General features: G+C 36.6%; 2 protein-coding genes across 9 annotated transcripts in view; one reads left to right on the forward strand and one right to left on the reverse strand.

Annotated features, from left to right (window-relative positions):
• The window catches only part of METTL4 (methyltransferase 4, N6-adenosine), a 42,786-nt gene extending 20,107 nt beyond the window's left edge, over positions 1-22,679 (reverse strand). Inside the window, exons 1-7 of one of the 7 annotated variants that reach the window (XM_047698217.1) lie at positions 22,616-22,679; positions 21,115-21,192; positions 20,370-20,770; positions 18,199-18,261; positions 6,052-6,421; positions 3,986-4,055; positions 3,848-3,916 (exon numbers count right to left, since the gene is read on the reverse strand). In XM_047698217.1, the coding sequence (XP_047554173.1) occupies positions 3,848-3,916; positions 3,986-4,055; positions 6,052-6,421; positions 18,199-18,261; positions 20,370-20,762 (965 nt within the window). In that variant the 5' untranslated portion in view covers positions 20,763-20,770; positions 21,115-21,192; positions 22,616-22,679. Of the gene's footprint in view, positions 1-3,847; positions 3,917-3,985; positions 4,056-6,047; positions 6,422-18,198; positions 18,262-20,369; positions 20,771-21,110; positions 21,193-22,171; positions 22,307-22,336; positions 22,566-22,615 lie in introns of those variants that run through there. The other 6 variants (XM_047698220.1, XM_047698221.1, XM_047698219.1 and 3 more) reach the window with 6 other exon arrangements.
• Positions 22,680-22,747: 68 nt separating this feature from the next.
• NDC80 (NDC80 kinetochore complex component) overlaps positions 22,748-26,192 on the forward strand; it is a 48,986-nt gene continuing 45,541 nt past the window's right edge. Inside the window, exons 1-3 of one of the 2 annotated variants that reach the window (XM_047698150.1) lie at positions 22,748-22,876; positions 24,591-24,700; positions 26,034-26,111. In XM_047698150.1, coding sequence (XP_047554106.1) covers positions 24,600-24,700; positions 26,034-26,111 — 179 coding nt within the window. In that variant the 5' untranslated portion in view covers positions 22,748-22,876; positions 24,591-24,599. Of the gene's footprint in view, positions 22,877-24,588; positions 24,701-26,033; positions 26,112-26,192 lie in introns of both variants that reach the window. The other variant, XM_047698151.1, reaches the window with a different exon arrangement.

The raw sequence follows: 26,192 nt of genomic DNA on the forward strand, positions 1-26,192 counted from the left end.
ACTAAAACCACAAAAATATATAGGAGACTATGTAACACAGGAGACTACCTAGAAGAAATGGATAAATTCCTAGAAACATACAACCTTCCCAGACTGAATCACAAAGAAATAGAAAATCTGAATGTACCAATTTCAAGTAACAAAATTAAATCTGTAATTTAAAAACTCTCAGAAAACAAAAGTCCAAGACCAGACTGCTTCATATATGAATTCTATCAAACGTGTAAAGAAAAGTTAGTAACTATCCTTCTCAAGTTATTCCAAAAAATTAAAAAGGAAGAAATGCTTCCAAACTCATTTTACAAGACCAGCAGAATCAAAGATACCACTTTTAAAAAGGTCAATATCCCCAGTGAACACAGATGCAAAAATCCTCTTCAAAATAATACCAAATCAAAATCAACAATACATTAATAGGTTCACACTCCATGATCCAGTGAAATTTACCGACATAATACACCACATTAACAAGACTAAAGATAAAAGTGTGATCATCTAAATAGATACAAAAAAGCATTTGACATATACAACATCCATTTATGATAAAAACCCTAATGGAGCAATTACAGAAAGAACTTACCAAGTATAATACAGGCCTGATATGATAAACCCTCAGCTAACATTACACTCAACGGTGAAAAGCTGTAAGCTTTTCCTCTAACATCAGAAACAAGACAAGGATACACATTCTCACAACTTATTCATGATAGGGAAATCCCAGCCACATCAATTAGGCAAGAAAAAAAAAATCAAAGGCATCTAAATTGAAAAAGGAGTAAAATTGTTACTAATTACAGATGACATCATATACAGAAAACCATAAGGCTCCACCAAAAAAACTGTTAAACTAATAAAATAATTCAGTAAAGTTACAAGATACAAAATGAACATATGGAGAAATCTGTTTCATTTCTATACACTAATAACAAGCTATCAGAAAGAAAAATCAAGAAAACAATCCCATTTAAAATTGCATCAAAAAGTTATACCTAGAAAAAAAATTAACCTGTGAAAGACCTGTACTATGAAGAGGACAAAATGAAAAATACTGAAGATAACACAAATAAATGGAAATTAATATACTGTGTTCATGGACTGGAAGAATTAATATTGTTAGAATGTCTATACTACACAAAGCAATATATGTACTTAATGCAGTCCCTATCAGGGCACCTGGATGGCTCAGTCAGTTAAGTGACTACCTTCAGCTCAGGTCATGATCCCAGAATCCTGGGATCAAGTCCCACATCAGGCTCCCTGCCTTGCAGGAAGTACACATCTCCCTCTGCCTCTCCCCCCAATTTGTTCTCACAATCTGTCTCTTGCTCACTCTCACTCTCTCAACCAAAGGAAATTAAAAAAAAAAAAAAAAAGGAATTAATGCAATCCATTTCAAAATACCAATGGCATTTTTAATAGAACTAGAACAAAGAATCCTGAAATGCGTATGGAACCACAAAAGACCCTAAATAGCCAAAGTGATCTTTAAAAAAACAAACCTAGCGGTTATCAGGCTCCCTGACTTCAAAACATGTTAAAAAGCTATACTAATAAAAACAGTATGGTACTGGTACAAAAAAACACACATACGTCAATGGAACAGGATAGAGAGCCCAAAAATAAAGCCACACATACACAATCACCATTTGGCAACTGCCTTAATAATAACTGACTTGGGCAGATTCATCAATAGATGCAGTATTAGTTTCTATTGCTGCTTTCGGAAATGTCAGTTTCATGAAAGACCAGTAAAGACCCAGGAACTTCCAAATTAAAGGATTCTAAAGAGGGGTGCCTGGATGGCAGAATGGGTTAAGCTTCTGACTCTGGGTTTCGGCTCAGGATGTAATCTCAGAATCCTGACAACAAGCCCATATTGGGCTCTGCACTCAGCGCAGAGTCTGCTTGAGATTCTCTCTTCCTCTCCCTCTGCCCCTCCTGCTTATACTCTCTGTCTCTCTCTCTCACACACAAATAAATAATAAAATAATCTTTTTTTTTTTAAGTATACTAAAGAGACACAACTAAATATAAGTAATGATCCAGAATTTTATTTTGCTATGAAGGAGGTTTCTAGGATAACTGGTAAAACCTGAATAAAGTGTATGGATTAGATACTAGTTTATATCAATAACAGTACTATATCAATGTTAAGTACCTATTTTGACAATTACGTTATGAGAAAATTTCTTTGTTTTCAGGAAATATAAAATTAAATTATTTCAGAGCAATTAATTTTCTCCTAAATTATTTTCAAATGATTTTTAAAGAATTATGTATAGATATAAATATTTATACACACAAACACACAGAGAACAGATACATGAATACTTCGTATGATTCTTGCAACTTTAAGAGAAAAAAAATCCCACGGTACAGCTCATAAACAAAAAAGCATAAAAAAGCTGGAGATAATTGAGGAGATAAAGAAATTCCATATGAAGTTGAAGTCAAGGTAATAGAATTGTTCAGACTAGAAATTGAACATGAAAGGAACCGTAACTGAAGATATTCACTAGAATGGGAGAGAAAAACTTAGTTTTAAAAAGCTGTTAAAAGGAAATGTCAGGGGTGTCTGAGTGGGTTAAGCCGCTGCCTTTGACTCAGGTCATGATCCCAGGGTCCTGGGATTGAGTCCCACATGGGGCTCTCTGCTCAGCAGGAAGCCTGCTTCTCCCTTGCCCCATCCTCTCTGCCTTCCTCTCTGCCTACTTGTGATCTCTGTCAAATAAATAAATAAAATCTTTAAAAAAAAAAAAAGGAAATGTCGGGCACCTGGGTGGCTCAGTTGGTTAGGCTACTGCCTTTGGCTCAAGTCATGATCCTAGAGTCCCGGGATCGAGACCCACATCAGGCTCCCTGCTTGGCAGGGAGTCTGCTTCTCCCTCTAACTCTCCCTCTTCTCATGCCCTCTCTCTCATTCTCTCTCTCTCAAATAAATAAAATCTTTAAAAAAAAAAAAAGGAAATGTCCTCTCAGAAATTAATTGAACTGATTACTCTAAGAGGTGACATAAACAAAAAAGGTGACATAAAACAAATTTTAAATGGATTAGACAAATTCATTCATAGCAGCTACTGAGGGACACTATGCATGCCTCAGAGATCCTGCAGTTCAGTTCCAGACCACCACAACAAAGCTAATAACTTTTAATAAAGTGAGTCAAATTAATACTGGGGCTTCCCAGTGCATGTAACAGTTATGTTTACACTATACTGTAGTCAACTGAGTATGCAATAGCATTATGTCTAAGAAAACAACTACATACTTCATTGCTAAAAATTGCTAACCATCATCTGACTTTCATTGAGTCATAATCTCTATGCACAGATCACCAAAACAAATAATGAAAATGTTTGAAATACTGCAAAATGTGACACAAAGTGAGCAAATGCTGTTGGAAAAATGATACCAACAGATGCGCTCAATGCAGAGTTGCCACAAACCTTCAATTATTTTTTAAAAAGGCAGTATCTGCAAAGTACAATAAAGTGACACACAATAAAACAAGGAATGCCCATATTTTGACACGTATTTCTAAACTTTAAAATGTGATATCAAAGGAAGGAAAAGGGTTGCCCTTTGGTGTTACAGAAATATCCCTCAACTGGTTCAGTCAGTAACCTCAGTCATTAATAAATATATTACTTGTTACATTCTTATACCTATATGTCATTCTAGTGCAAGAGAATTACCTAATTAGGGGAATGAAAAATTGAAACTATTTTAGTAGTTTCAAACAACCTACATCTCAAACTAATACTTTTAGCAATGTAACCAGAATGTAAAAAGGACAATTAGCTCTTAGAAAAGTATGGGTGCATGGATGGCTCAGTCAGGTAAGCACCTGACTCTTGGTGTCAGCTCAGGTCTTGATCTAAAAGTCGTAAGTTCAGGTCCCACATTGGGGTTCATGCTGGAAATTAAAAAAAAAAAAAAAACAAAAACCCAAGGCGTATCTAATGGACAATTTATTTACACTTACCTGTTACTTCTTTTAACTGATTTGTTCTGCCATGGTGGATCTATCACAATTACATCATATGTTTTCCTACCTGAAAAGAAATACACAACTTCAGAAAATACCCACCTTCTGTAGGTGATGACTTTAAAAACTAAAGTGCATTGACTATAGACACAAATATAATGGAATGCAACAAAAGCACTTAACAACATTTATTCAAATGGAATAATTGAATCTTAAAAAATTGAGATTTCCCTTATAATTTAGTACCACTGGGATTTTAACCTAAGTTCACCTATTCCTATTTTTGCAAAGACTATCTGAAAATAACTATAGCTCACTTAGCTGGACACCAACAATTTATAAATGTCTTTTATGTCTTGACAGCCATATTAACATGATCCTTTCAAACCTAAATGGGTTTTTTGTTGTTGTTGTGTTTTGTTTTTGTCATTTTTTTTGCTTTCATTTTTTTAAGCTTCAATTTGAAATAATTTATCTTAAAACTGATACACTGACGTTGGTAAAACTTCCTCAATTTACAGGTGTCTTTTTTTCTGGCCCAGGATCCAAAGCAGAATCACACACTGCATCTAATTGCCATGTCTCCTCCAATCTGGGAAAGTTCCTCAGTCTTTCTTTGTCACTTATGACCTTGACACTTTGAAGGCTACTGGCCAGTTATTTTATAGAATGTCTCTTAATTTAGGTTTGGTACTTCCTCATGATTAAACTTAGATTATTAATTTTTAGCAAGAACACTACCAAGTAATCAGGACATACACGATGTCAAAATGTCTCATTATTGGTGATACTACCTTTAATCACTTGGTTAAAGGGTTGTCTACCAGGCTTCTCCAGTTTTCACTTTGTAATTAGTAAGTATCTTGTAAGGAGATACTTTAAGACTGTGCAAATATCCTGTGTCTCATCTTTTCATCTACTATTTTGACATCTAATTACCATGATGTTTGCCAAATAGAAACTTTCTAGTTCTATCATTCCACCCACATTTTTTAACTAGAATTTTACTATAAGGAAGAGCTGTCCCTTCTGCTTTTTATAAACATATGTATATTTTGGTATATGTACAGTTTTACAAGCAATCAAAACAGTGCAAATTAAAATAAGGAAGTAATGGTTTTTAAACTATTAAAGTGACAAAAACCAAAAAGAACAGAAAACAACATTCAAACATAACTTTCCCATTAATTTATTACCCTGTCATTTACCCTAAAGAATTTATGACACTGTGACATGAATGACCACTCATATGTAACATGGCTTGACAGAAATTAAAAGAAGCATTTCCTTAATGAACTATGTCATTTAATAAATTAAAAGTTTTTATATTAAATATCCAAATAACAATATCATTTTAAGTTAAACTTCATCAATACATTTCTTTTCCTACTTCAGCCCTTAGAATATTATGACTTATTAAATACGTATAAATCCCTGCCATAAGCAACTGATGCAGATACCCTTCAGAAGTAGATTATTATCATAACCATTTTATAAACTAGGAAACTGAGGCTCAGTTTTGTAAGTGAATAGCTTGAAGATTAACAGTTAAGCTTTAGAATCTAAATTCAAATTCAGGTATATATGAATGTGAATTTCAATCTTTATATTTTGTTGACATTATATAGGAAAATATTTCAAGAAACTTTAGATAATAAACTAGAACACTAGCTTAAACTGTAACTTAAAAGGCTATAGTGTTAATATTTATATCTGAAGTGTTCCTACTTCACTAGAAAGAAAAGTTAAATAAAATTATTTGGCCAAGCCCAGCTGTATCATGAATTCATAAGTACAGAGCAGCAATTTACATTTGCTTTCACAGGGACAATTACTTTTTGACCCTTTGTTCATTAGTCTCATTTTTTAATTTTTTCAAAATTTTTAAATGTTTTTAAATCAAAAGACCTTTAAAATTAAACTTAAAAGAAAAAATCACACAGAGAAAATTAAGCATTTACTCTATCCTCATAAAGTTGACCCACATTCAGCATTCAGACTAGCTCTTGACTTCTGAGGCCACAAAAAAATTATATTTTTCTAATAACATAGTAGTTACTTACAGTTCAGAAGTGGATGCATGCAAGAAATGTCAGACAAAAGAAAACTGCTTTTTGGTGGCACCAGGTATTTCTGTCCCATTATAGTAATCATTTTTGTAATGCTAGAGTTGTTTTCAACAACCCGTGAAAATAAATCCTGTTCTGTAACAGACATATCTTCATCCATCAATTGTAACACCTGAAGTTCCATTTCATTCAGAGAAGGCAAATGCTTTGCCATTGCACATAATTCTGACAAATTGCAGGTATCAATTGGTAAAGTAATGGGCTCACTACACTTGTCCCATTTTTCAGAAAGTGGATGAAGAAAGCCACTTTTGAGACCTTCTTGGATTAACTCTGAAGAGCCATCCAAAATCAGTCCCCTGATCTGTAAGAAAAATTTGTTAAGGTACATTAAAAGGTCATTTACATTAAGACAATTCTCTAAACAATGAAATTCAACTATGCTTTGAATATGTGAACTTATGGATTGAAATCAGTATTTTAAAACACTAAAATAATTTTATGATAAAATGTAAAGGCAAGAATGTGTGAATATACCTTTGAATTGCTGTTTCCTAAATGTGGAATAAAATAAACCTCATAAATTCACTTACAATTAAATAACCAAACAATATATGTAAAAAACACATTCTTAAAAAGTATTAAGATAGGTGGGAAATAAATAAATAAATATGAATTTGATAACATGAATGTTTCTAGAAGAAAGCAGAATTTCTAATCTATAAAGCAAACTAAGCTTAGATCACATTTATATTATATTTTTCTAATGATCTAATTTTAAAATAAACTTACCTTTGAATTTATATTTCTTAAATTGTAAAGAAAAAAATTAACCATTAAACGAACATATAAACAAAGTTTTGCGAAAATACAACTACAATCATTAGAAAATTAAAATCTAAGTTCCACTTCCGGGCAAGGCAATACCAGAGGTCAGATTTAACTTTTCATCTAAATTACTTTTTTAAAAAAGTATAAGGTGTAGGGGCGCCTGGGTGGCTCAGTGGGTTAAAGCCTCTGCCTTCGGCTCAGGTCGTGATCCCGGAGTCCTGGGATCGAGCCCCACATCGGGCTCTCTGCTCAGCAGGGAGCCTGCTTCCTCTCCCTCTGTCTGCCTCTCTGCCTACTTGTGATCTCTGTCTGTCAAGTAAATAAATAAAATCTTAAAAAAAATAAAAATAAAAAAGTATAAAGTGTAATTTTTTTAAAAGGCTTTCAAACTTTAGATGGATGTCAAGTAGTGAAAAATACTGGCCCCTAAGAAAGGAGAAATGAATGATTGTTCCAGTTTACTGCCTTGAGAAAGTTTTCAGGCAGCAGCAGAGCAAAAGTTTTCAGAGTCCAAAAGTCTCTGAGTAGAGAAGATGGAGCTCAAAGTCTGAAAAGGTCAAAGCAGCTAGAGTTTGCAGGGCAGGATACCAAAGAGGAGAGAGGTGCACAAAGAGAGAATTCTTAAAAGCTGCAGAAGGTCCACTCAAGTCTCCCCAAGGTCAGGGAAAGAAATGATGTCAGATGTTCAGAGGAAACAATCCACAGAGCTCACACCGGGCCAGGAACAGTGCTCCCATTAGCCAGAATGGAACTCTCCTAACTACAAGGCATCAGGTAGACTTCTCAAAAGGGTACTGCCTCATGAGTCAGGAAAAAAAAAAAATAGCTCCAAAGACTGCTCTGGTCTTAACTAAAAAAAATCTTAAAACAAGCTTCAAAACTTAAAAAAAAAAAAAATCACAAAAGGATCAACCATTTCTTTTTCTTTTTCTTTTTTAAACCCAGATATTAGGAAGATTTAAATTCCTTGATGTTGCTCACATATTTCCATTGGACAGCACTGTTTTAGTTGTTGTTGCTGTTATTGTTGTTGAAAGATTTAATTTATTTATTTGACAGAAAAGAGTGACAGAGAGAGGGGGGAACACAAGCAGGGGGAGTGAGAGGGGGAGAAGCAGGCTTCCCGCTGAGCAGGGAGCCTGATGTGGGATTCGATTCCAGAACCCTGAGATCATGACCTGAGCCGAAGGCAGATGCTTAACGACTGAGCCACCCAGGCATCCCAGATCAACCATTTTCAAAATAACTTTCTTCAAGAACAAATTTCAAGAATATTTATAGGAATATGAAAATATCTAGTACCCAAGAACTAAAATTGAAATGTTATACAAAAAAAATTGAAAATTACCAGATATATAAAGAAGCAGGAAAATGCAACACATTACGGAGGAATAACCACTCAATAGAAACACACAAGAATAACACAGATGAACAAACAGCAGAAAAGGCTGGATAGGTTTCCTTGCAGCCCATTAAAAGATTAGGAACAGGGGCGCCTGGGTGGCTCAGTGGGTTAAAGCCTCTGCCTTCGGCTCAGGTCATGATCTAGGATCCTGGGATCAAGCCCCGCATCAGGCTCTCTGCTCGGTGGGGAGCCTGCTTCCCCCCTCTCTCTTTGCCTGCCTCTCTGCCTACTTGTGATCTCTGTCTGTCAAATAAATAAATAAAATCTTAAAAAAAAAAAAGATTAGGAACAAAAGTAGAATATAATAAGGCACTTATCATAACCATATTCATATGTTCAAAAAATGTACAGAAAAAAATGAGAATGTTAAAGAGACACAAAAACTACTAAACAATATCAAGAGCTTCCACGGGGAAAAAACTGCATACCACAGGAATATCGCAGGTTGAGTTACAGAGCACTGGAATAAAGCCAACTTATTGCAATAAAGTCAATCATCTGAAGCCAAGGTCTGTAAGCTGCAAAAGATTCACCTGTATTTTATAAATCAGACTATATATTCTTTTCTATAATCATTATCTTTTTTGTCCCCCTTGGTGCAGTCCTCAAAATATGCTATTTGGACTACCTCCGTTGGCATCACCTAGAAGTTGTTAAAAATAAAAATTCCTACTCCCGTACAGGAGATAGTGGGGTTTTAGTTCCCGGCCACCACAATAAAGTGACTATAGCAATAAAGTGTGTCAAATTTATTTTTTGAATTTCAGTGCAAATAAAAATTATATTTATACTGTTCAACAGCAGTACAGCCTTAAAAACAATGTATATACCTTAACTTAAAAATACCTATTGCTAAAAAATGCAAACTATCATCTGAAATTTCAGCAAGTAATATTCTTTTTGTGGGTGGAGGGTCTTGCCTCCATGTGGATAGCTATTGACTCATTAGGGTGGTGGTTTTTGAAGGATGAGGTAGCCATGGCAATTTTTTAAAATAAGACAACAATGAAGTTTGCTGCATCAGTTGACTCTTCATGAATGCTCTTTGATAGCATTTTACCCACGGTAGAGCTTCTTTCCAAATTGGGAGTCAATCCTCTCAAACCCTGTTGCTGCTTCGCCAGCTAAGTTTATGGAATATTCTAAGTCCTCTGTGGTCATTTCAACAACGTTCAGAGCATTGTCACCAGGAGTAGATTCCACCTGAAGGAAACACTTTCTTTGTTCATCCATCAGAACCAACCCCTCATCCATTAAAGCTCTGTCATGCTTGCAGCAATGTGGTCCCACCTTCAAGCTCCACTTATAATTCTAGTTCTCTTGCTATTCCCACCACATCTGCAATGACTTCCTCCACGGAAATCTGGAACCCCTTAAAGTCATCCCTTAGAGGTGGAATTAATTAGGAATTCCTCCACATTCCTGGTAATTTTGATATTTTGACCTCTTCCCATGAATCACAAATGTTCTTAATGGCATCTACAATAGTGAATCTTTTCCAGAAAACTTTTCATTGACTTTGTGGCCAGATGCATCAGAGGAATCACTGTCTGTGGAAGCTATAGCCCTATGAAATGTATTTCTTCAATAATAAGACTTGAGTCAAAATTACTCCTTGATCCGTGAGCTGCCAAATGGATTTTATGCTAGCAGGCATGAAAACAACATACATCCAAGTGCACATCTCCATCAGAACTCTTGGCTCACCAGGTGCACTATTAATAAGTACCATTTTGAAAGGAATCTTTTCTTCTGAGCAGTGGGTCTCAACAGTGGGTTGAGATGTGCTGTAAACAGATGTGCTGTCATCCAGGCTTTGTTCTTCCACTTAGAGAGCAAACACATAGTAAACTTAGCATAATTTGTTAAAAGATTTATTTATTTATTTTCGATAAAGAGAGAAAGCATGAGCAGGAGGAGAGGCAGAGGGAAAGGGGGAAAATCCTCAAGCAGATGCCCTGCTAATCATGGAACCCATGGAACCTGATATAGGGCTTGATCCCAGGACCTGGAGATCATGACCCAAACTGAAATCAAGAGTCGGAGATTTAACCAACTGAGCCACCAGGTGCCCTAACTAAGCATAGTACTTAAGAGACTGAGGATCTTCAGAACGGTAAATGAGCATTGTCTTCAACTTAAAATCACCAGCATCAGTAGCCCCTAGCAAGAGAGCCAGCCTATTCTTTCAAACTTTGAAGTTAGGCATTCTTCTATCTAGCTGTAAAATTCCTAGATGCCATCTTCTTCCAATAGAAGGCTGCTTCGTCTACACTGAAAATCTGTTTAGTGTAGCCACCTTCAATAATCGTCTTAGCTACATCATCTGGATCACTTGCTAAAGCTTCTCCATCAGCACTTACTGCTTCACCTTGCACTCTGATGTTAGGAAGACAGCTTCTTAAACCTCATAAACCAACCTCTGCCAACTTCAAACTCTTCTTCTACAACTTCCTCATATATCTTCTCAGCCTTCATAGAACTGAAGAGAGTTAGGGCCTTGCTCTGGATTAGGTTTTGGCTTAAGGGAATATTGTGGCTGGTTCAATCTTCTAACCAGACCATTCAAATTTTCTCCATATCAGCAATAAGGCTGATTTCACTTATCATTCATATGCTCACTGGATTAGGACTTTAAATTTCCTTCAAGAACTTTTGCTTTGCATTCACAATTTCACTAACACTTTGGTGAAAGGGACCTAGTTTTTGGCATATCTCAGCTTTTGATCTGCCTTCTTCACTGAACTTAATCATTTCCAGCTTTTGATTTAAAGCATAAGACATGTTGGAGTTCCTGGGTGGCTCAGTTGGTTAAGCGTGCAACTCTTGATTTCAGCTCAGGTCATCCCAGAGTCATGAGATCAAGCCCCGAGTCATGCTCTGCACTGGCTGTGGAGCCTGTTTAAGATTCTCTCTCTCCCTCTTCCTCTACCCTTCCCCCTCCCTACCCATAGTCTCTTAAAAAAAAAATAAATTAGGAGCATCTGGGTGGCTCAGTCAGTTAACCATCTGCCTTCAGCTCAGGTCATGATCCCAGGGTCCTGGGATTAGAGCTCCACATCAGGCTCCCTGCTTGGCAGGGTTTCTGCTTCCCCCTTTATCCCTTCCCTGGCTTATGCTCTCTTTCTCTCTCACTCACTTTCTCTCTCTCAAATAAATAAAATCTTTATTTTTTTTTAAGTTTTTATTTACTTATTTGACAGAGAGAGAGAGAGATTGCAAGTAGGCAGAGAGGCAGGCAGAGAGAGGGGGAAAGCAGACTCTCTGCTTGATCCCAGGACCCTGAGATCATGACCTGAACCGAAAGCAGAGGCTTAACCCAAGGAGCCAACCAGATGCCCCAAATAAAATCTTCTAAAAAAAAAAATTAAAGTACAAGACACGCAACTCTTCCTTTCACTTGAACACTTGGAGGTAATTGCACGTTATTAATTAGACTAATTTCAAGACTGCTGTATCTCAGGCAATAGGGGGCCCAAGAAGAGGGAGAGAGACTGGGGAATGGCTGGTTGGTGGAGGTGTGAGAGCACACAACATTTATCAATTAAGTTTGCCATCTTATATGTGTGCAGCTTGTGGTACCCCAAAACAATTACAATAGTAATATCAAAGATCACTCATCACAGATCACCATGACAAATGTTATATAAAAAAGTTTAAAATACTGCAAGAATTATCTAAATGTGACACAGAGAAACAAAGTAAGCAAATGTTGTTGGAAGAACGGCACTGACAGACTTGCTCGATGCAGGGTGGCCACAAATTTTCATTTTTCAAGAAGTGTGATATCTGCAAAGTACAATAAAGCAAAGAGCAATAAAACAAGGTATGCCTGTTGAATGCAAAAAGGAAATATATACTAGATTGCATTAATAGCAGGTACTGGAGAAGAAAAGATTACTGTACTTGAAAACAACACAATAAAAGTATCTAAAAAGAAGATGACAGAAAAAATATTTGAGGAGGAAATGGCCAAAAAAATTTCCAAATCTGCTGAAACTATTAATTCATAGATTCAAATTTCAACAGAGGAGGTGAGGTAAACTACATTAAGGACCATCATAATCAGGTTGCTAAAAATCAATGATAAAGAAAAAATATTCAAAGCAGCAAAAGATTTCTACTTTCAACTAAGATAAAGTCTCAGGAACAACAGCTTTCAAGACACAGGACATCAGGCAATAAAGATGATGAAAGAAATCATAGGTAAGCCCTATGAGTGCTCCCAGCTAACTGTCTGGGAAGTTTTCAGGCCAAAAGAAAGAAGAATCTGGCCAGAGCCTAGGAAAAATCCAGAGCTGAGTAGACAAAGCAGAGAATGCAGGGAGATCAAGATAAGAATTCACAGGACAGGGTACCAGACAGGAAAGAACTACAAGAGAGAGAACTACGTAGATCCATAGACAGTCACACTGGAAAAATTCCCCTAAGTACTAATGTGCTTAAATGTATGAGGGAATTATACAAGGCCAGGAAAAGAAACATCCAAAGGACAGAAGAAATAGTGCCAGGAGTTCCCACAGGGCCAAGAATGGTGCCTGTTTCCAATATTCAGACTGAGAAACCTCAAAATTCAACAGGCAAATGGGAGACAATTAACCATGCATCTTTGACAGAGGAGAGGCACTGACAGTTGGTCATTTGGAATATATACTACAAACACAAGGATGGTTACACATGAAGAAAAATCAAAGGGAAATATTGGTAGAAAAATCACCTATTCAATCTCCACAGATGCTTAAAAAACATTTCATAAAATTCGATAACCATGTTTGATAATAACAGTAAATAAGAACAGATGGAGGGGTGCCTGGGTGGTTCAGTCAGTTAAGCACCTGTCCTTGCTCAGGTCATGGTTCCGGGGTCCTGGGATTGAACCTGCATCAGGCTCCCTCTCCCTCTACCCCTTCCTCCCTATCTGCTCCCTCCACCCCATGCCATGCTCATTCTCTCACACTCTCCCAAATAAATCAGTAAAATCTTAAAAAAAAAAAAAAAAAAAAAAAAAAAGTAATGGGGCACCTGGGTGGCTCAGAGGGTTAAGCCTCTGCCTTCAGCTCAGGTCATGCTCTCAGGGTCCTGGGATCAAGCCCCACATCAGGCTCTCTGCTCAGCGGGGAGCCTGCTTCCCCCTCTCTCTCTGCCTGCCTCTCTGCCTACTTGTGATCTCTGTCTGTCAAATAAATAAAATCTTAAAAAAAAAAAAAGTAACAAAAAAGAACAAATGGAAACCTCCTTAACATGCTATTTGCTGGTCAGTCCAAAAGCCAGTATTATGCTTAGTAATGAAATCATCCCCAGAGTCAGGAACAAGACAAAGATATATACTGTCATATCTATGATTTAATATTGTATTGTATTGTATTTTCTAGCCTATACATTTGCAAACAAGAAATAAATTAGAGATAAAATAATTAGAAAGCTGTAACTAAAAGTACTACTATTTTCAGAAGTTATAAGCATTACCTCAAAAACCCAGAGATTAAAAGAAAAAAAAAAAAACCTACAGCAACTTAAGAAACTGGCAAGACTTTTATAAAGAAAATCTTATAGAATGACAACAGAAACTGAAACAAATGGAAAGACGTATCTGTGTTATTAACCTCTTAAAGATGTTAGTAGGCCCTAATATAATTTATAAATTTAACTTGATACCATAAAAATTCTAATTGCTTCTTTTTCTAACCAGAATTAAATTGATCTTAATGGGAAATTCATATGGGAAAATAAACAAAACAAAAACTCTGTAAAAGAGAAATATGGATAAAAGGGGGATGAGCATACCAAATATTAAAACATACTCATGTTATAAAACCTGAAAAGAGACTGGAAGATAGACAAATAAAGACAAAGTCCAGAAACAAACTCATATACATATGTGTATGTGTTACTACACTTTATACCACAATGAAATCCAAATGAATCAAAGATATTAATATGAAATGAAATAATATTCTAGGAAAAAACATGGGAAAATTCTTTCATTTTACCCTCCATGGGAAAATTCTTTTAAAGCCTTGAAGAAGAAATACCTTTTTAAATATGACTCAAAAATCCAGAAGTCATGAAAGATAAAAAAATGAATAAATTTAACTAAATAAAAATACAAAACTGTGTATGTGGTTAAAAAAATCATAATTAAAATCAAAATGACAAAACGGTAAAAATATATTTGCAATTTATATCATAGGCAAAGTACTAGTTTCCCTAACATATAAAGAGCACCTATAAATTAAGGACACAATATTTTAATACACAAAAGAAACAAACAGTTCACATTAAAAAAATACAAATGGTTTTTAAATGTATGTAAAAATACTTAACCACACTAAGGGAATGCAAATTAAAATCATACTGAAATATTATTTTTTACCTATCAAACTGGCAAGTATCAAAAACAATACATCACATACTGTGATGGTAAGGATGTGAGAAAAACGGCAAAATTATACATTTCTGGTTTGCTAATAAGATGACAAAACCTCCATAGTAGCAATTTGAAAATATCTATCAAAAGGTTCAAACCTCTGACCCAACAACTTAATTGCTTGAAATGTACCCTGCAGATACACACATATGTATGTATACAGCATGTGTATAATGTACCTAAATCTCAACAGTTAAAGACTAAGAAAAGTACAAAAGACAAGTGACATAAAACAATTTGTAAAGTATGTCTATCTGAAGGGAAAAAAGCAAGGTGCAAAATTGTATCAAGTATGCTCAGAGGCTCAGAGGCTCAGAGGTTTAAGCCTCTGCCTTCAGCTCAGGTCATGGTCTCAGGGTCCTGAGATGGAGGCCCCATCAGGCTCTCTGTTCAGCAGGGAGCCTGCTTCCCCCTCTCTCTCTGCCTGCCTCTCTGCCTACAGGTGATCTCTGTCTGTCAAATAAATAAAATCTTTTTAAAAAAATGCTATTCTACTCAAAGAATCACTCTTCATCACTCTTCATCACCCTCTTCATATGACTAATGCCTACTACAAAGACTCAACTTAAACAAAATTAGTGCCTCCATAAAGCTTTCCTTGACACCCATCCTTAGGTCTAAGTTGGATGCCCACCTCTGTGCTCTCACTGTATCCTAGACTTGTCCTAGCATAGTGCTTTTTATGATATACAGTAGTTTAGTTTAATCATCTGTGTCCCTCAAGAACCTAAGTGCTGAAACAGAAGCACTGTATTTATCTGTATTTCTACTGAAGTCCCAGGAATAACTCTGTCTGCTGTACAGCTGGCACTTAATGAATATTTATAAGTGAACTGAATTAATGCACTTACTGAGTGAGGGAATAAATGTATAAATGAATAAGTGAATTAGATAAGAAGAAAGGGAGGGGCACAGATAGATTCATTCAGTAAAGAAAATAAGACAAGTTCTACTACAGGCTTTTCCTTAATATATGTTCCTTAAAGTCATCTATATATCTTGTCTATTAACAGTCCTCGTACCAACTTCAAATATTCCATTACTGCCAATAGACTCTAATCCCTATAAAATTGTTAACTGACAATAAAATGGCCATATACTTTTATTCCAATTTGCTACTGAAGCTAAAAGAGTTCTAAAGTTGATTTTATAAATATTCTGTTCTACGACTGAAGGATTTGATTCTATTCTGCAGCACATGAATGTTTCCCAATTTATAGTTATCATTAATAGTCAAAAGTATTGGGCGCCTGGGTGGCTCAGTGGGTTAAGCTGCTGCCTTCAGCTCAGGTCATGATCTTAGGGTCCTGGGATCGAGTCCCGCATCGGGTTCTCTGCTCGGCAGGGATCCTGCTTCCCTCTCTCTCTCTCTGCCTGCCTCTCCATCTACTTGTGATCTCTCTCTGTCAAATAAATAAATAAAAATCTTTAAAAAAAATAGTCAAAAGTATTTAGCGATCTGAATACATACATGAATTCAAGAAATTCTATTCTCTAATTTTTTTTTTAAAGATTTTATTTAGTTATTTATTTGACAGACAGAGATCACAAGTAGGCAGAGAGGCAGGCAGAGAGAGAGAGAGGAGGAAGCAGGCTCCCTGCTGAACAGAGAGCCTGATGTGGGGCTCGATCCCAGGACCCTGGGATCATGACCCAAGCCGAAGGCAGAGGCTTTAACCCACTGAGGCACCCAGGCGCCCCTCTATTCTCTAATTTCATTTAACATCTTAAAATTATTAATCTTTCTTATATCATACCCTGGATTTTTGCATACTTCTGCAGTTTAATCTTGCAAGTGACATTTCCAGGCAATAGAAATACTTTGAAAATTAACAAACTACAGCAAACTTTTGATATTGAAAGATTTAGCACTTGTGTATTCAGCTTCCTCAATACACATAAAATCCAATGTGTTAATGAAAACCACAAGGAGATATCACTCTACACCTATTAGGATGGCTTTTACTTTTGAAAAAGCAAACAGAAAATTACAAGTATTAGAGTATGCAGGAACTGGAACCCTTGTGCACTGCTGGTAGGATGCAACTGCTGTGGAAAAGAGTTTGGCAGTTCCTCAAAAAGTTAAACATAAAGTTACTATGTGATCCAGCAATTCTCATCTAGGTATATACCTAGATGAGATGCAACTGCTGTGGAAAAGAGTTTGGCAGTTCCTCAAAAAGTTAAACATAAAGTTACTATGTGATCCAGCAATTCTCATCTAGGTATATACCGAAAATAATTGAAAGCAAGACTTAAACAGATACTTATACACCAAATATTCATAGCAGCATTATTCACAACAGCCAAAAGATGGAAAGAACCCAAATGTACATGAACAAATGAATGGATAAAAAAAAATGAAGTGCAGACATACAATGAAATACTACTTAGTCTTAAAACAGAATGAAATTCTGATACTGGAATGAACCTTGAAGACATTATGCTAAGTGAAATAAATTAGAAACAAAAGGATGAATATATGATTCCACTTATACACCTATAATAGGCAAATGCAAAATACAGAAAGTAGAATAGAGGTTACTAAGGGCTGTGGGAAGAGGAAAATGGGGAGCTATTTAACCAGCGTAGATTCTATGTGGGATGATGAAAAAGTTCTGGAGATGGTTGCATGGTGATTATGGCACAATATTGTGAATATACTTAATGCCACTGAATTACACATCTAAAAATGGTAAAACAGCAGATTTTATTATGTATATCTTCCTACACAAAAGAGAAAAAATCTTGGGTCCTATCATCAAATTAACTCAACATGTCCAAGACTGCATTTACTATCATCCCTCCTAAGCCAAATTCCAACCCCAATTTTCCCATTTCAATCAAGAGAGTTAAAGCTTAAAATACTGGATTGCCCTCTGCTTCCTCTCATTTCTTTACTAGGTCCCCTTTATCGTTATGCTCTAAAAATACCTCCTTCACATCGTTCATGCTTTCTTCTGCAACTATCTTAAGTCATCTTACCTATGGACAAGAGACTTTAAAACTTATCAAATTTCTAAACTTAACCAATATAGTATAAGTTTACTTGTGTTAAATAGTAAAACTAATAGAAGTATATAAAATTTTAAGAAAAATTGGGGTGCCTGGGTGGCTCAGTGGGTTAGGCCTCTGCCTTCGGCTCAGGTCATGGTCTCAGGGTCCTGGGATCGAGCCCTGCATCGGGCTCTCTGCTCAGCAGGGTGCCTGCTTCCCTTCCTCTCTCTCTCTGCCTGCCTCTCTGCCTACTTGTGATCTCTGTCTGTCAAATAACTAAATAAAATCTTAAAAAAAAAAAATTTTTTTAAGAAAAATTGGACTGTTTATTACTATAAAAGTAAAAATAAATCACTCCACTATTAAATTCTAACTTTGATCAAAACAATGGCTTAATTTTTAAGAACATCCTTATTTATATTGTTATTTATACTACTTCACATTAATCTTCCAATGTCATCAATGAATATTTCACACCTACCTTTGTATGATATTCCATAGCATCCAATTCACCTTGATTGAAAACGACACATCTTTTACGCTTCTAAAGAGTAAATTACAGAGACAAAATTATGTTGCCATCTATCACAATATTGATATTTTGAAATATATTAGTATATCTTTGTTATCACATTTTCCATAGTGTGTATCTTAGTCTTTAAGAGGTTAATCGACAAGGAAGGTCAAAATCAGTGAAAAGCATATGGACTAAGGAAATAAGCTTTCCCAAATAAAAAAATTACTATGTATTGTTATTATTAATTATTATTGTTATTACTACAAACTTAATGAATGATATAAGGTCACCTAACCTGTATCTGCTATTAATAAGAACTAGTACCAATGATAAATGTAGCACAGACATCCATGGAACACAAGAAAACTGTGACACTGTGTATATTACTAGTGTCATCTATCAGCTGATATATATCACACAATTCTCAACTTCATTTATGAGGAAAGGAACTATTCATATACTATCATTTTAAAAATCCCTTGCATTTTCAATTGCTCTTTATGACTGATCTGAGGGCTAGGTATAAATCAGATATACTAACATCGTTCTGTATCTAACAACTCCACAGAAAAGAACATGTAAGACAGTGCAAAATAGAGCAGGGACTTCATACCTCTTATTGCTGAAACATGAGTATACATGGTACCATAATCCCAGCAGGCTAACAATAAATGTTTCCTGGCTAAATAAATAAATGAACTAAAGACTAAGCTAATTGAACAGTTTGCCTTAGCATATCAGAATTAAGGTAAGTTTTTGTGAAGATATTCATTACATACACTCATCTACATTTTTCCATATTAAAATGAGAAACTTATCCAACATAATAGTGAAAACATTAAAAGATGCCCATACTTAGTGAAGTGCAAATGCTTATTATTTTTCTGTATTAGTAATAGTATTGATAATCCATGTAATATTTCACTGAAATCTCAGACATTATATATTTTCTTTCCTATGCCTGACACACAGCAAATGGTCAATAAATATTTGTCCAAAGGAAAAGAAAGACAGAAGAAATTACAAGAATATTAAAAGTCCTATTTCAGGAAACGAGAACAATGTAATAAATTACCCCTATTACTTTCCTTATTCTAATTCTCAACATGCTTTCTTATTTAATATCTTTCTTCATGGATCTCAGTTATAAGATCCATGAAGGTACTAACTTTGTTTATCTTGTTTCATCCCTGTACGTAAAACAGCACACAGAAAGATCTCAAATATTTGTGGGTGAGTAATAAAGTTACTCCTACTCTATCAAAGAAAATGTTAATATAATCTATCTGAAATGGACTTTGTATAATCACCTCTGAACTCTTCAGAAACATAAAAAGTATTAAAGCATAATTAATTTGATCTTGAGTATAGCATTCTTGAAACTGCATCAAAAGACTGCATCAGTGTATATACAAATACATATGCTTTAAGAACATACACAATTTTCTATAGTAGCTTTCTACTTTTATTATTAAAAACTTTATGAAATATCACCCTTCCTGCAAACTTCATTATATGAACTTATCCCCATTGGAAAGGTCTCTAAGAATCTCCCAAAATCCATAAACTGCTTTGGGATTTTGCAGACAAAGCAGCACATTGTTGAACAAAAACAGTTTTAAAAATATGCCATTAATACAAATGACTAGCAGAAAGGGCTTTTTGTTTTTGTTGTTTTAATTTACAGAGCATTCACTTTTGAGCAAACTTTGCTTACTTTTGAAATATGCAAATTTGGTCTTCCAAGAATGGTAGAACATTAGGAAAGAGTTAAAAATTACATTGCCTTGGGGCGCCTGAGTGGCTCAGTGTGTTAAAGCCTCTGCCTTCAGCTCAGATCATGATCCCAGAGTCCCAGGATCAAGCCCTGCCTTAGGCTCTCTGCTCAGCGGGGAGCCTGCTTCCCCCTCTCTCTGTCTCTGCCTGCCTCTCTGTCTGCTTGTGATCTCTTTCTCTGTGTCAAATAAATATGTAAATAAAGGTTTAAAAAAATTACATTGGCTATAACTAAAACCTTCCTATGCTTTATGGATTGTTTTTCAGACTTAGTAAGTTGTAAGATATTTAAGATATTGGAATAATAAACTTCTTCTGCATGTTCTGTAGAAAAATAAAAATGTATTAAAACTTTCTACCTTCCCAATAGAAATGCAGTTTTCTTCTTTAACACCATCCATTGGATCTTCCTTCTCATTCCTTGGTCGGCATTCTTTGTGAACAGTTGGGGTTATATAAGGTTTGGTGACATTAAATAGCTCAGATCGAAAAACATATCTCTGTATGACGATTTTACAATTTCCTCTGGCATCATTATCTGGCTTAGTGGTAGAGTCAAAAGCACTAAATGTAGCAGAGGCTCCCAAAGACATCAAAGAATCCTTTTGAAGAGGATCAAAGTGGGCAGATGAAGTGGGTTCATTTTTACTGAAACAAGGCTCATGATGTTGGTGAAGTTGGTAGTTTATGTTGTTAACAAAAGAAAGATGATCTAATAACCATCCTGGAGACAGCTGATGCACCACTGACATTCTCTTCTCTTAAAAAAGAAAGGAAAAAAAAAAAAAAAAAAACTCTGGAAGTATGAGGGTCTAGATGTAAAACCCAATTTTCCGGATTAACTTCTTAAATGTCCCGCATTTCAATAAAAATATACTTCCCATACACAGGTAATTTTATGTGCATGTACATAAACTTAACATATACACAAAAGAGAATTTGAGATTCATGATATGTTAAGGAAAAATGCAATGTTTTAATATAAACTTTTAATTACAGGGTTGATAATTCAAACTTTTCAGCCAATTTAGCAAAAGAGCATTAAAACATGATCTTATTTCTGGGATCCCAACTGAATCCTCCTGGGCCCTCCATACAACCTACTGTTCGTCCTTGAATCCAGCCACTAGGTCCACATCCTCCAAGTCACGAAGTCACTCAATTCTTAAAGATGAGAGTGTTCTGTCAAAACAAAGAATATTACCTATGTGAATTCACCCTTTTTACTGAGATAAACCTAGAGAGGTCACATAATTTCCAGAGGAGTTGTTAGCAGATCAGTCCTTGTTTTTTCAAAGCACATTTGCCATAACAAGTCAGCCCATCAACACTGCCACACTTAACCACTGCTACCATAGGAGTGCGAAAAACAAAATGAAAGACTGGTCTAGGCAGAGCACAATTCAATTTTAACAGATATCAGAAGTACCAAACCCTAACAAAATTGCAAGGTTATTGGTTCTCCTTCAGGAGAACAGGAGGAGCAGTCCTCCTTCAGCAACTATGTTTTTTCAAAACCTCCTTTTTACAAAAAAAAAAAAAAAAAAAAGGGTAAAGTTCTGGGTATTGCCTACTAAATGTAGTATAATGAAGAACTTAAGAGGAGGACAGAATAAGTGTTTTAACACTACAGCTAGTAAGAGAGCATTTAGATCCAAACTTCTAACTCCATGTAGTGTCATCAGTGTGACCATGGACAAGTTATTTAATCTCACCGAGTCTCAAATTCATCCATTTTTTATGTCTCAGAAGGCAATTTAGAGAACTAAATGAGATAATCTAAGTGCTGCCCAGTGCCTGACACACAGCAACTGCTCAAACAAATGCTATTAGTGATGGTAATCCTGGTATTGGTCCTCCCTTCAGAGTCACCACTTGCGGTAATGTAATGGCTAGTGAGAGGAAGAAATTTAGTCAAGAAGACTGAAACTCAGAAAAGATGACATGCCCAATATTACAATTAGTTAACCGCAAATCTCCAAGAATCAGTATGCGGACTCCGGCTCAAAGCTTTTCTCCCACCGCCACCACTCTCCCGGTATTGGGCAGTACATGTCTCTGAGTTTAAACTCAGGGAAGCAGGGAAGTTCTATTTTAGCAAAGTACACTACGGTGCTTAAATCCTTTCTCTTCTACCTCTCCCCTTCACTCCCAAACCCACCTTCTACCCCGTTGGGTTCCTCATAGCTTTACTCTCTGGCCACCACTAGAGGACCATGAAACCCTCGCGAGCAAACTGCGAACCCGATCCTTAGCGGCCGCGGAGCCACACCCGCTAGATCCTCGAAGCCGGTGACACCCACCCTCAGCAGTCACTATCTCCTACCTCACCGCATCCCCTGTCAGAAAAACTGCACGACGTCTCCCAGACTTGCATCATGAAAGAAGCAACCCTTTAAAGAGTGGTCATGAAAGACGCCACTTTCATAGCAAAGGAAAGAAATTTTTCTAGGAGCCAACGGGCGCTGCCATGTTGCTGTACGGAAAAAGCGTTTCCAGGACGATTTGGAGCTCTCCATCCGCTTCTCAGAGACCTAGAGCGCCCAGGTCTTCAGCGCTAACTTTAGAAATCGGACCAGACTTTGTAGGGTACGCTTGCACTTACCAGAGACGCCAGTGTGCCGACCGAGGGGGCAGGCGGCCCGCAATACGCACAACTCCCGCGACGGGCAGCGGCGCGGAAGAGTTGTGCACGCGTTCGACGTACGTGTTGACGTAGACGCCAAGCGGAGATTTTAAAATTCGAACTGCGACGGCGGGTGGAGGGTGGAGTTGGGTGTTTCGGCGGCTGTTGGACTGCCCGGTGAATAGTTGCACAGGTTACAGGAATTCGGTCCCTGGGTTGTGTCACGAAACTGGAAGAAAGGTAATTAATGACTTTGAGTTAATTTTGTGCCGCCAGAACTGTTCTAAGGGAGAAAGCGATGGAGCTGACAGCTTAGATTTAGAGGCCCTGAGGAGCAACGTTTTGGTGTCTGCCATTGTGAGAAACCTCCGGGCCGAGTCTGTACGGGGAGCAAGTTTCCCGGAGTCCAATAAATTTCAACTGACGGTGACTTCCAGGGGAGAAGAGGGAGACCTAAGGGCACTCTGGTGGGGAGCAGAGACTCTGGAGGGAGGGAAGGGGAAGAACTGATGGGAGCAGGGAGAGGAGGGACTCGACGAAGAACTGTTTGAGGTGTTGCGTTTGAGATACTGGTGTAACGTCCTAGTGGGTGTGTAGGGAAGTCTTAATCTTTCCTTTTTTTTTTTTTTTTTAGATTTTGTTTATTTATTTGACAGAGAGAAATCACAAGTAGACGGAGAGGTAGGCAGAGAGAGAGAGAGGGAAGCAGGCTCCCTGCTGAGCAGAGAGCCCGATGCGGGACTCGATCCCACGATCCTGAGATCATGACCTGAGCCGTAGGCAGTGGCTTAACCCACTGAGCCACCCAGGCGCCCGGGAAGTCTTAATCTTAAATTACATTTTAAGTGAAGATTTGGAATGTACATGTAGGTGAGTGGGAAATTTGAATGCATAGCAGAAATGCATAAAGATGTGAAAGAAATAGGTGGCAGAACAAGATGGAAAGAGTGTACTCAGTTTAAAAAACAAAGGAGAGCCTAGAGAAGTGACAGGATAACCACAAATGTCCACAGCGCTGGAAATTAAGACAGGACCTGAGAAATCTAGGTGTATAGTGTCTAATGCCACAGAGATGAGGTAGGATCAAAAGATTTGCAATCATGAGTATTCTAGGAGACAACTGCTTCAGTAGAGATGAAGGAAATGTTAATTTTCTGAGAAATAAGAAGCAGCCTGTAGACCATTTTGTGGACCAGATAATTGATCCTTGTTGGGAGGGAGATTGAAGTAAGAGGGGCACTAATTAAATATAAATGGGAAGCAGTGGGTTAAAGACAGAGCAAGAGAGATGGAGATTAGGAAAAGAAAGCAGAACAGCTGTATTCTCTAAGACCAAAGTAAAGGAAACATTTTTTTTTTTTTAATTTGACAGAGATCACAAGTAGGCAGAGAGGGAGGCAGTGAGAGAGAGAGAGGAAGAAGCAGGCTCCCTGCTGAGCAGAGAGCCCAATTCGGGGCTCAATCCCAGGACACTGGGATCATGACCTGAGCCGAAAGCAGAGGCTTTAACCCACTGAGCCACCCAGGCGCCCCGAGGAAACATCTTGAGGTAGTTCTTGTCAGGTAGCCTCTGACTTTCCCAATGAAAAGGTGCAGCCAACAGCAGTAAGGTGATCTGGATTAGGCTTCAAGGCTTTAATTACCATAGATGTGTCAAGGCAGGAATTAAACCTTATTTATCATTGTGTCATTTCAATTGTCTTGCACACTCGGGTGTACATGGTAGGCAGTTAGTAAATATTCGTGTGTGTTGAATATTTTTAAAAGAAGTTAAATACATACTCCCTGCAAATGAGGACTTGGCGTTATATGAACAAGAGGGCCCAGGGAAAGATTATCCTGGAGAAACAATGCTTGGTTGCTTTCTGTTTGGGGATGAAGATAACAGCTGGTGCTTAATGAAGCATCTGTGTCTGGAAAGATTTTTTAATACTGAATTCATTCATGAATGCAGGTGGTAAGCATGAAGCGCAGTTCAGTTTCCACCGGTGGTGCTGGCCGACTCTCCATGCAGGAGTTAAGGTCTCAGGATCTCAATAAACAAGGCCTCCATACCCCTCAAACGTAAGTCCTCGTGCCTGCCTTTGACAAAAAAAACTGTGAAGATGATTAATATAAAAGTATACTATGATGTTCTGATGAATCTTGTTTGTTCACATTGGTACCTAATTTGGGTTAATGAAGGCTAAAAATTGGCATATTATTAAGTGTGTTTTATCTCATTTGTTCCTTAAAATTCCAAAGCTACAACCTTTGCCCAGCAACTCCTAAAAAGGACTGTTAATTCCCTTTCAGCATTTTTTCTTATTTTCCTCCTTTATTCTAGACCTGCTTAATTCAAGCTTATTGCTAGAACTTTGAATTTATTGAAGTATATCCAACTAGCAAAATTACCAGAGTTATTACTTATTTGCTTGATGATAAGCTGCAGTTTAGAAGAGCCTACAGAACCACTTCTCCAAACTGTTTTCTCAGTATACACTGGAAAGTGGTATATAATTATACTATCATAAACAAGTTTTTCTCTTTAAGTTTGTTCTAATTAAAAGGCTGTTTGTAAGCCACTGAGGGCTTTATCAACCCTGTGATACCAAGGTACAAGTTACTTGCTAACTGTACTTAAATTACTTAGGTTTACATTGTATAAGCCTCAGCTACTTTTAGAAATTTGAATTATTTGTATCTTTAACTTCTGAAATCAGAATTCTTTTGTATTATTACACATTATGTACACTAAAAGATTTATGCCTGGAATTATATTGAAAACTAAACAGCTGTCACTGGTAATGTTTTGGGTTTGTTATTTACATAATGTATGTTCTTAGGTGTAGTTGCATTCTGATACAATAGGCCTTAAAAGAAAAATGTTAAATGTAGCTATCATCCTATGATTGAAGATACCCATTTTTAAATTCTTTTCCTTTGAGGTTATCCATAAATGGACATACGTTAAAATGACTGAAATGAGAATGTAGATAATGGTTTTTTCTACTTTCTTCTTAACATTTTAGCATTAGTACTTGTGCATGTTATTAGCCTATACCATTTTTAACAGCTATGATTGCTACTAAAAATTTTCATGATTCTGGGCCCCTGGGTGGCTCAGTCATTAAGTGTCTGCCTTCATCTCAGGTCATGATCCCAGGATCGAGCCCACATTGGGCTCCTTGCTCCGTGGGAAGCCTGCTTCTGCTACTCCCCCTGTTTGTGTTCTCTCTTTTGCTATGTCTCTCTGTCAAATAAATAAAATCTTAAAAAATATATTTTTTTTCATTATTCTGAATTATTTTTATAGGCAACGGAAAAGAGGTGCTAGTTCCAACATATTTCCAAAAATTTCTTAAACTAATTTTTTTATATTTATTTTTTAAAGTTTGTCTTTTTCATTTTGTTAAAGCAAAGAGAAACCAACCTTTGGAAAGTTGAATATAAACAAACCCACATCTGAAAGAAAAGTCTCTGTGTTTGGTAAAAGGTAATGATATTTTTTATTATTTTTAATGAAGGGATTTTTAAAAAATTGGATGGCATGATCACTTACAAAAGAAAGTTATAA

The sequence above is a fragment of the Lutra lutra genome, chromosome 12 (genome assembly GCF_902655055.1).
Source record: "Lutra lutra chromosome 12, mLutLut1.2, whole genome shotgun sequence".
Lineage (NCBI taxonomy): Eukaryota > Metazoa > Chordata > Mammalia > Carnivora > Mustelidae > Lutra > Lutra lutra.